This window comes from Lycorma delicatula, chromosome 5 (assembly GCF_047948215.1).
Source record: "Lycorma delicatula isolate Av1 chromosome 5, ASM4794821v1, whole genome shotgun sequence".
In the NCBI taxonomy this organism is placed as follows: Eukaryota; Metazoa; Arthropoda; class Insecta; order Hemiptera; family Fulgoridae; genus Lycorma; species Lycorma delicatula.
Window position 1 is genome coordinate 82,655,984 of NC_134459.1, and position 12,220 is coordinate 82,668,203.

At 29.0% G+C, this 12,220-nt stretch overlaps 1 protein-coding gene across 1 annotated transcript in view; it reads right to left on the reverse strand.

The window, feature by feature from the left end:
- The window catches only part of LOC142324463 (colorectal mutant cancer protein-like), a 35,466-nt gene extending 25,715 nt beyond the window's left edge, over positions 1 to 9,751 (reverse strand). The window contains exons 1-6 of the mRNA XM_075365290.1: positions 9,203 to 9,751; positions 6,551 to 6,750; positions 5,121 to 5,272; positions 3,958 to 4,071; positions 3,099 to 3,273; positions 524 to 657 (exon numbers count right to left, since the gene is read on the reverse strand). Coding sequence (XP_075221405.1) covers positions 524 to 657; positions 3,099 to 3,273; positions 3,958 to 4,071; positions 5,121 to 5,272; positions 6,551 to 6,750; positions 9,203 to 9,321 — 894 coding nt within the window. The 5' untranslated portion in view covers positions 9,322 to 9,751. The remainder of the gene's footprint in view (positions 1 to 523; positions 658 to 3,098; positions 3,274 to 3,957; positions 4,072 to 5,120; positions 5,273 to 6,550; positions 6,751 to 9,202) is intronic.
- Between the last annotated feature and the right edge of the window lie 2,469 nt (positions 9,752 to 12,220).

Sequence of the window (12,220 nt, forward strand, 5' to 3'; positions counted from 1 at the left end):
AGAAAATTGGGTGTTTAGTGTGCCATTTCTGGTAATCATATAGGAGGACCAATATTTTTTGACTGGACTGTCAATACACAAGTTTACCTCACAATTATCAGAGAATTCTATTGTAATTAACTGATAATGAAAAAATACAGTTTCTTCCAACAAGATGGAGAAATGTGTCACATATCAATCGTTTCACTGAATCGCATTCATGCAGCTTTCACAAATGGAAGAGCTGTCAGAAGAGGACAGTGGCATCAATGTTCCCCAGAGTTGTCTACTTGCGATTTTTTCTTTTGAGGCTACTTAAAGGAGAGATGCAGCGGTTACATTATGCATGAATCTGAATCTGCAGCGGTTACATTATGGGTTTGGTTTTATGTTGCTCACTCTGTATTATAAGCTGCAGTTAAATCTCATTACTCACATTTATGTAATGGCTGATGTTCTTCCAACATCCATTAATAGAAGATTTTTTCTACTTCAAATAGTTTAGAAATTTAAAAACTACACAAACGATCATAACTTGCATTACCTCACTTTTACATGATAAGAGAGTATTACAAGTTGTACTGCATGCAGCATCATTGGAATTACTTTCTGGTAGTTCATCAGCTTGAATCTCTGGGTAACTTTTACAACAGTCAGTACTCTGTCGTTCTGTTTCCACTATAAGAAAATTAATACAAACAGCATATAAATATATATATATATACAGGATACTGAAATGTTGTAAATAAAAAAAAAAATCAGACCTAATACAAACAAATCAGAAAATGTAAAAAAGTATTATATTTTAATTATGAGGGAAATCCAGAAAGAAAAGCATTTTTGCACACAACAATTGAACAGGTGATCTAATGATGTAATCAGTTATAGAGAGTATCCTGCAAAGATTTTCTGTGTTGAAGCTGTATTTTGATAACAATGTGATGCTGTACTCTAGATTAATATCATATAGAGATTATGTCATGTGTAGAAAAATAATGGATAAGATCATTTAACATTTTATCACATTACCATTCATCTGGATTGAGTAACAAAGTATTACAATAAATAAATGCAAACTTTGATTAATATTAGTCTTTACTTTTTCAGTTATTATCTTTTATAACTAAAATTTCTGTCTTGCCCCTTTCTTCCTGTATTAATGTCATACCATGGATTAGAGGACCGTGCTGCAGGTTTTAAAACACCAATTAAGGAAGAAAATAAACATTTTTAGAAGAAATAAATAAAATAATACACAAATCAAATGAACTCTTTTCACTCAATTAAAAGTTATAACATTTCTCAACAAATGTCTACATATCATTTGTCATCAGAATAATAAAAAGATAAACATTTTTCGCTTAATAAATAAAGAAAATTATTCCAACCAAATGCATATAGCATAAAAATAAAACAGATCCAGGAGTAATTTTTATTTTGAATGAATTAATGCCTTTTACATGTTTATTAATTTTTTTCTTTGTAGTTCAGATATATAATAGTTTACTCATGTCATACATGAATGAACCATATTATCATGCCATATTGTGAACGAGTACATAAATGGATTACTAGTTGCAGTATTTTGGGTTTTTATGATTAAGGAGTTGTATTGTTAAGACTGCATACCATGTCATAATTAATTACATCTTTTACAGAAAACAGACTTGAAAATATCTATTTTCAGTTGATAAAATAAGTATATTTTATTCCAATTATACATTTCTCATGAAATAAAAACCTACTGATTTTCAGAGGAATTAAACAAGCTTAATATTTAGAAGTAATTAATATTATTTATACTTTCTCAATAAAAATAAGTCAAATGCATTTCTCAATAGAATGAATTTCTCAATAGGCTATACTTGTTTTTGGGTCTCATTTCTTATGAGAAAGTTTTGATCAATACACATATCACAATTAATGTTTAGAAAAACAGATTTTAGAACTCTGTTGATGTAAATATTAACACACTGCTTGCCTCTTGTTACAGAGTATTTATTTATATTTTTAATAGTGTTCTGATCAATTTTATTACTCTATATATTGCAAATGATGATTCCAGTGAACTGTTTAACAATCTGTAAATTTTATCTTTGAAATAATGATATGCAGTACCCCTCAATAAGGAATCTATAGTTTGAATGAGTGCAAGTGATGCAAAATTTCCGTTGAGTGAATAGAAGAAATGTAGTAGTTGCAGGAATAAGCACAGGAATATCTTATAAATGACTAATATGTACAAGGATTTCTTACAAAGTTTTTAGGTATAACTTCTTGTTGTCCTAGCTCACTCCATGTCAAATTTAATGGCAATAAATACATTATTACTGTTATCCTTGCAGTTTAAATTAATAAAAAAAATCAGTAAATAGAAAAACATACCAAATGTAATATCTTAAAACTTTTTAATTGCAAAAGTTTATTTTATATACATTTTATGGATAATAAGGAAAGGGAATGGTAGTGAAAATCAAGCATGAGAAAATACTGTATCATTTTAGTTAAGGAAAGGTAAATATATGTGTTAACAGTTCAGCCTTCTCTAGTAACTGGTGAACTAAGCAAAAAATCTACAATGAAATTTCTAAGGATAGATGACAAACAACTACTAAGGAGTACATTGCTCATTTTATCTGACTTCGAGGTAACTCCTACATGAAATATGTGAACCCACGGCAAGTATAAAAAAATTTACAACAGATAGTTTTCTAAACTACTATCTAAAGAAGTCTTCCTTTCATCAATACTAATTTTCCTCATCTTTGTGTAGAATAATCACAGAATAAAGGTGATTTCTGGTGGACAATATACATGCTCACTGACAGCACAACCAAATAGATTTTTGATATAAAATTTCCTATTCTCTAAATTTTTAATCATAGTTTCTAAAATCGATCTATAAAATTATTACAGTTCAGACAATTAATTAATTGTTCAGACAGTTATAACAATTGATCCCAATTTGGTATCAAATAGATTAGTAGTTTACTATTTATTATTGAAATAGAGGTTTTTTATGACATATTCTTTGCTCTGTTCAGACAATAATAACTGCCTTTACATATATTATGTCAGAAAATGCATTATAGATGACAATAAAAAAAATATTAACTAACCTGAGGGTGCATCTTCATCATCATCATCATCAACATCCTCAATATTGTGTTCCTCTTCAGGCATGACTAGAGTTCTCGGTTGATCATCAAGTTTACAACTAAGATCATGAACAATACACTGAAGTTTTGTTAGTCTATCCTCATATTGTTGAGCAACAGATGATTCAATTGTTGACTGTAAACATTTATTAATTTATATTAAACTGGTTTATATACTTTACGATGGTACACACATTTATAAACATTTTAAAGCAATAAACATGGTCTATATTAGAATTAATTTTTTTTAACACAAGTCCTGAGCACAGCAGGAAACTAAATCTCCTTAAATTGATGGATACTACATCTGAAAAATCTTAGGAAGAAAAAATGAACTGGGGAAAGGACAAAATGCCAAAACATAACATTCGATTAAACAAATCTACCAGACAACTATTAAACAATAATGAGATGTTAATTATTTATTGGTCACCCCAATATTGTAATACTATAGAATGTACACCAGTATTTTTGTAACTAAAGAAAAAATCTCTGGGTAACTTTTACAACAGTCAGTACTCTGTCGTTCTGTTTCCACTATAAGAAAATTAATACAAACAGCATATATATATATATATATATATATATATATATATATACACAGGATACTGAAATGTTGTAAATATAAAAAAAAATCAGACCTAATACAAACAAATCAGAAAATGTAAAAAAGTATTATATTTAAATTATGAGGGAAATCCAATTTGTTTATTATAAACAAGTAAATTAATAAAATTCTGCTTACAATACATGTAAAAAGTATAATGTATGTAATAACCTATATAAATATATATGATAAGCAAAAAGATAATATTATTACCTGAGCTTGTGCTAAAGATTTTTCAAGTAAATCTCTTTCTTCTGTAACAGCCTGCAACCTTGAAGACAGATCTAAAATCTCTCCACGTAATGAAGCAAGTGCTGCCAAATGAAGCTGAACAAAATACATAAGATATTATTATAATAATATTATTTTTGTAGAAGTTATTTGTAAAATCTATATGATATATATATATATATATATATATATATATATTTATTAAAAGTAAGGCCTTGTTACTGATAAAAAGTAATTGAGAATAGTAAAACAGATGAAGCATGTGTTATAGCTTCAATCAGTGCATCAAGTAACTATCGGCCAATTTTTCAGCAGACTACTGTTACTTGCTTTCCAGTGTCAGTGAATATAAAAAAACAATCCCATCAATTGAGAAATCTGTTCTGAGATTCAGTTTCCAGTTTCTAAAAGCAAAAACGATGTAAATAACGTTAAAATTGACTAAGAAGTATATAACATTTATAAACCAATAGGAAAGAATGAAAGAAAAGTAAGGTGGTGGAGTTAAGATCATCAGATTGTTTGAGAGATTTTTTTTTTACTTTCATCACTGATGACAAGTAACCTTAGACTTTTAGGGAAATTGTTCTACATGTAATATAATGTACATTTATGAAGTTTTAAGCAATTTAGTAAGTGATCAGTAAAGTATAATCATAGCAACTTACAGACTTATTTAGCCATATCACAACATACATACTGTATGTTACAAAAGAATAAATGTGACTGGCTATTCCTTCCCATTAAACCACTTCCAATCATAGCATCATTCCATTACAGAATGAGTCACCTTCATATATGAGTCTCTCTCCTTTGCCTAAAACACATCATGTAGCTGTCAATTTACTAGTTGTCAGCTGTTCTCATTATCTAAACTTAAATATGTTATTTAAAAACATTAGGAAAAAATTTATTATTACTTTGTATTAAAGTCTAAATTATTAAATAATTCACTGAAATTACCTCTACAACAAAAATAAAATAGAAAAACTTGAACTAAGGTCACAGTTTACATTATTAAAACTTTAGATTAAATCAATTTTTATAAATAAATATTAGATGTGACATGGATATATGTGATGAAGCAAAAGTTTTATAACAATCTATGGACATGCAGTCAATTAAAATCTGTAGAAGTTAGCTACCTTATTTGCAAGATGTAAAAGATTAGCAGTATTTGAAGAGGTATTAACTGCTGCAACCTCCATCAGCTTCTGCAAAGTATGAGGTTCTGGACTAAGATCTCTTGCACCACTATCAAATTCCCACCTCTCATTTTTACTTCCAGAAGGTGCACCTAATAATAAAAAAAAGACAATTTAGACAATTTTAGACAATTTGAAAACAGATATAACTGTTTTTATATGAAACTGAAAATTTTTAATACTGAGCATTTTCTGAATTTCTGACCAACTGAAATGCTGAGAAAGTTTAGAACAAGCTTAAAATTAGCTAAAACAAATCAAACAGCACATAAGCTGAATCTTAACTAGCTTTATTATGTTGAGTAGTCGTAACCTGAGATTAAATTAAAATTGGATTTCAGTTACTTTATTTCAGGAATTTTATCAAGGGGAATATATTTTAATATTTCTGTGAGTTAGAAACACAAAAATCTCTTAAACCACAGAGATCATGTGAAGCATCATTCCTTTGAATTAGTTGACTGCTTTTAGTACTAGAAAAGTAAGTCATATTTACAAAAACATTGTCTTATTTATAAACAATAGCCAATGACTTAGAAGTTATGGCAGTTATCCCTGATTATGTAAATCTGCTACTAATTTGCATTTAATATCAGAAATTCATTTAACACAAGTTATGAAACTGACAAATTATGCTGGTCTACTAGTTTTAAATAATTATACTTTACAAATACTGTTACTGTTACATTTTTAGCAAAAAATATTCAGGAATGGGGCATTATTTCTCAGCTATTTACAAACCTAGCCCACATTAATATTGAGTTCACAAATTCATCACAACCTAACATTAACAGACACCTTCAGTAATATAGATTATTTGGATGTTTGTTCAAGTTGTATACAATGTTTTCAATCATCTTTCCAGTTTCAGCACCTCTAGTTCCAAAAGTCCTCATTACTTTTTTTTTTAGAAGAACCAAGGAATCTGGCTAAAAAATGGAGCAATATGTGCTCTGCTGATTCAACAAAGCAGTTGAATAAATGTTTTAATAACTACATAATTTCTCATGGTCTTTGGCCTTCTACAGTACCCAAATTTTCCCAATAGATTCTCAAAAAACGGTACCGATCTGAAAGAGAATGTATTCAACAGTAATTCACACAATCAAATATGATAAAAAAGTAATAAAAAAGTCATCATCCACATTTTCAAAAAGTCTACATAAAGTTACACAAATTTTCAAGATAGTTGAAAATTACAATTTAGACAGATGTCACTGAAAAATTATTTACATTTAAAATTATTATCTGTTTAATTTATTGTATTATGTAATTAGAAATTTTCAATCTTTTTTAAAAATGGTTTATAAGGCAACAAAAACCTGCAGAAGATGAAATGGCAAAATAAAATATATAAAAAATCTAATTACCCTGACTATTATTACTACTAGTTGGATAGTCTCTTGACTGTGAACTGTTCAAAGTATCAATATCATGTCTTAATATGGCACGTCGACGTAAAAATTCATTAAATGGTACACGCCCATCAGAATCACCACAAAGTTCATGCAATAATTCTTCCACAGATCCTTCTAAATTCAATTCACGACATATTGATATCAAATCTTGACTATAACAAAACAACCCAAATAATTGTAGAAAATGCTTATTAATAATCATAACAAATAATATTTTTTAATTTTATTATAATATAGACAATAGAATATTATATTATAATATTTTAAGTAGTCCATTCACTTACTCAGTAATACCACTCACATTTCTTTGTTACCTCAATAACATACACTATGCTACATATTCTGCTGTTGAGATCAATAATTGTGTTAGCTTGTCAAGTAGTAGCTGCAGTTTTTTAACATAATTATTCATTTTGGAATAAACACATAAATACCAGCCAGTATATATTGTTAACAGTAGAGTAATATTATTAAACAATGTCACTAATATTAGTGACATCATTCATAACAATACATATGTTTGTCAGTGACCTTATTTATGATGAATTTTCAAATACATATCAATTTGAAGGGTATAAAATTCTAATGAGTTTTTCTAATTATACATATACTACTGAGGAAAGAATTGGTGCAGTAATAAAAAGAGAAGATTGGATTACTCTGGATGACAAGTTGAAACAGTGTTTAAAATGCTGGGTTCTAAATCAACTGATTCTAAGTTAGATTCATATTATAGATTTGTCATACTTTCTTCTACCTTTTCAGCTGTTTCATTAAGATATACGTGTAATCTCTCCAGAGTTTCAACAATAAAGTCTTAAACAGATCTTCGGGTAGCATATTTCCATAAATACAGAGAGTATGTAATGATTAATTTATTACTTTAAATAATTATACATGTCATTAGAAATGAAAGAAAAATTCAATACCACAAAAAGATCACAAAATTATTAAAAAAAAAAAACTGTTTTAGTTAACAATTAATCACTCAATTGTACTAAAAAAAATTATTACAGATATATTTATGTAGTATAAAAAGATAAATTTATACATTTTATTTTTTTGTTATATTTATCTTTTTAAAGAGATAACATTTAATCTAGACAGAAGTAAATAGAATTTAGTACCTAAATCATGTAATGTTTTGTACATTCACAAAAAACAACCGTTAACTTACTATCAAAACCTAGAGTTACTCTTTGGTGGGAAAATATATTATTTAATTAAGGGTTAAAAATCTACTCCATCATAGCATGTACATTCCTCATTAAACTATTTCTCATTCAAAACTAATTGAATTACCAGTTAAAATATTAGGATGTACTCAGTTGAGTTACTCAAAATAGGAAAATTAATTCTTTACATGTAAAGAATTTACATGTAAAGTAAAGTAAAGAGTTTACATGTAAAGTAGTGATCAATATTATAGAAATGAAGCACATTGACACACTCACAATAAAGCAAAAATTGTATAAAAGAAAAGAAATTTCATGTAGATACACTAACATAAATTAGTTGAGTAGTAATGGCAAAAGAATAGATATTCCGATTAAAAATCAGTTAAACTGGAATTTATATGTACCTTTGGTTAATGAATATAAGTAACAGAAATGTACTGAGAAGGAATCAGGAAGTAATCATCATTACAAAAATAAAAATTTATTGATAGAATTAACCACTTTGAGTAATTTTTACAGATGATACCAAATATCATAAATCAATAAACAATCAGATAAAAAGACCATAAACAATTTATTTTGGATCTACAGAATGTTTAATATATGAAGAAAAATGTGATAAAAGAAAGCTAGAACAGAATCAAAAAAGGTTGAAGGAAAAACACAGATCATTAATTTTGCACTTAGCATAATATACATTATAAATTAAAAAACAAGTTAATATTAAGTATGGTTGATATTAGAAAGTCGAAAGTGAAAGGTCATATTTGATGACAGTTTTAAAAAGAGAAAGAGGTATGATCCATTAAAAAAAATTAAAATCTATTATCTGGCTTGAGAAATCCAGTACTGAGAGACTGGTGAAGATATTTTTATATATACATCAACGTACATATATCATAAATGAGTGTCTGAATAATGCATCATTCATATCTGAAATGTAATTAAACTATTAAGGCAGATTACAGAGGGCAGCTATTAAGGATGTTCAACATTACATGAAGAAATAGTATGGGAGTGGGGAAAGTAAAAACATAATTTATTATTTATTTTTGAGAGAGAAGAAAATATTAATTACACTGAGATTATCTGAAAGTGAATTTATAAAGATTATTAATAATTATTAAGATTTCAACAGTTATAGTAATGTACAATGATAGAAAAAAAGTAAAATGGCCATATTCTTCAAGGTAACGAAACAAAGGTTGTAAGATATAAAAGAAGGAATAGAGCTAAATTACTAAAAGGGAAAGGGGCTACATACAACTTTTACAATGAAATTATAAAATTAAGGTGGTGGAAGTTGTACAATTCAAATAATAATATACCAAGACCACAAAACTATGGTTTGTTAAGCAGTCAGTGTTTTGTTAATGTAATCAAGTACAGTGGCATCATTTTTAAGGCCAATTAAAATTACTGATACCTGTCTATGTTACCATCTCCATCACCACCACAGGCCTGAAATAATTTACGTATTCTTTCATCCTCACAAACAGAACTATTGTCTTCACTACAAGCTGAATTACGTTCATGTTCCGTCATGTCTCGACTGAAACAAGAAATCTAAAACACTTGAAAACTAAATATCAGACAGGTTAATAAAACCGAGAACGTCAATAAAAATTTAAATACAGTATACAAAACATTTCTACTTAAAAACAATCAAACCTCAATTTTACTTTAGATTCTATATATTTTAATTGGAAATGCGGTATCTCTGGAAGTTGAATTAATATAGTCACAAAAAATACACAAATCCAAGTTCTAATGAAAAAGTAAACAAATAAGCCGGGGTAGCATTATATAACTTGCCTGTCTACAGATTCAGGATAAGAATTTTTGCAATGAAAGGATAAGATTGCATATTAATAAAAAAATAGCAGCAATACCGTTTACAGATAACTAAATGATAAGATGGAACCCGAGGAAATAACTTAAAATATTACTATTTATTTTCAAAAAACGAAATGTCACAACCATTATGTTTGTACATAACATCTAGTTGGAATAACAAATCCCAACCAAGTTTTGCGCACGGCTTGTGCTCGATCACCGGTTGGTTGTTGATCAATTGTTAAAAGAGCTCACGCACTAAACGGAAAGTTCAAATGCACCGTCAAGTAGAATGAACGAAACTAAAGGGTTCCTTCCATTCGTCCTGAATAGATTTCTGACATTTTATGTTAAATACGCCAAATCTTCCTAAAGGTATATTATATCATGTATGCAATGTTAATTTACAGCATAAGATGTTAGGATGAATCGAAGAGATACTGCTGCGGGTTACCCTCAGAAGTAGTTACTTAGTTTGCCTGACCTTGGATGAGCAAGGGAAAAAAGAGCAAATCAAACTTGAATAACGAAAAATGATTATCACTTCCAATTTTGTCTCAAAGACAAAGTATCTAACTGTTCCGATCATAACTTTTTCTGATGATAAAAATAACTTTTTCCTTGTCGATAAAAATTGCCAGCATTAACTAACTAATCCTTGTGTAACAAAACTGTGCAGCAGATGTAAATATGAATTCAGTATGTATAAGTTTCGAGTACATCACAATAATTTAGGCTAAAGTTTAGACTTCTGTCACTCCCACGTGCAAGTACAATTATTGTTTTATGTATATAACACTGTACTGTAAGCTATAATTTGTCTTGGGACGTGGCATGCCGATGATAAACAATTAAAAATTTTGTTATTGATTTTAATAACGATAACATCATTTTTTATGCTTTACTGCATTATTTAGTTCAATAAAAGAAAGTATTTCACTTTGGTCGTGTTACTCCACACGGTACGATACAGTTTTATAGTTCATCTTTATAACAGTGTTAATCATCTTTATAAGTGTTAATTTCTTTAATTTTAATTTACTGTGTTTTTGTGCCAATAGCGTTTTAACAATGAGCGATTCTGTAGTGGAACATAAACCGGGAAACACCTTAAGTAGCTCCAAAAAAAAATCAGCAACGTATATATAATGGTAAAACAAGATAACCCTGAAACTTCTGTCAGAGACATTGCTCGGAAAGTAAATAACGTAACGCGTATTAGCGAAAGAACACAATTTTTAATATAATTTTTTTTTGTCTTCAGTCACTTGTCCGGTTTGATGCAGCTCTTCAAAATTCCCTATCTAGTGCCAGTCATTTCATTTCGGTATACCCTTACATCCTACATCCCTAACAATTTATTTTACATATTCCAAATTTTGCCTTTCTTTCTTTTTCTGTTTGGCCTCCGGTAATTACCTTTCAGATAATACTTTAGAGGATGAATGAGGATGAAATGTATCAGTGTAAATGATAAGTAAATAAAAGTAAATAAAAAATAAGTCTTGTACAGCCTCAGTACAAGAGGCTGTACTGAGCCTCTTGTAGAATTAACCACTTATCATTCCTGAGATAAGTGGTTAATTGAAACCCAACCACCAAAGAACACCGGTATCCAAAATCTAGTATTCAAATCCATGTAAAAATAACTGGCTTTACTAGGACTTGAACGCTGGAACTCTCGACTTCCAAATCAGCTGATTTGGGAAGACGCGTTCACCACAGACTAACCAGACGGTGGGTTTCCAAACGTTGCCTACCTGCACAATTTTTCCCATCTACATGCCCCTGCTATATTTAAGCGACTATTCCAGGATGCCTTAATATATGGCTTATAAGTCTGTCTCTTCTTTAAACTATATTTTTCCAAATGCATCTCTCTTCATCAATTTCCCGTAATACCTCTTCATTTGTCACTTTATCCACCCATCTAATTTTTAACATTCTCCTATAGTACCACATTTCAAAAGTTTCTAATCTTTTCTTCTCAGGTACTTCGATCGTCCGTTTCACTTCCGTATAAAGCTACACTCCAAACATATACTTTCAAAAATGTTTTCCTGATGTTTAAATTAATTTTTGATGTAAGCAAATTGTATTTTTGACTGAAAGCTCATTTCACCTGTGCTATTCGGCATTTTGTATCGCTCCTGCTTCATTCTTTTTTAGTAATTCTACTTCCCAAATAACAAAAATTCTTTTACCTCTGCAAACGTTTCTCTTCCTATTTTTATATTCAGTGGCCCATCTACATTATTTCTACTACATTTCATTACTTTCGTTTTGTTCTTGTTTATTTTCATGCGGTAGTTCTTGTGTTGGACTTCATCCATGCCGTTCACTGTTTCTTCTAAATCTTTTTTACTCTCAGCAAAAATTACTATAACATTGGGAAATCGTAACATCTTTATATTTTCACCTTGTACTGTTACTCTGGATCTAAATTGTTCTTTGACATCATTTACTCCTTTCTATGTAAAGATTAAAAAGTAACCGAGATAGGGAACATCACTGTCAGACTCCCTTTTTTATTAGGGCTTCTTTCTTACGTTCTTTGATTATTACTGTTGCAGTTTGGTTTCTGTAACTGTTAGCAGTTTTTCTTCTA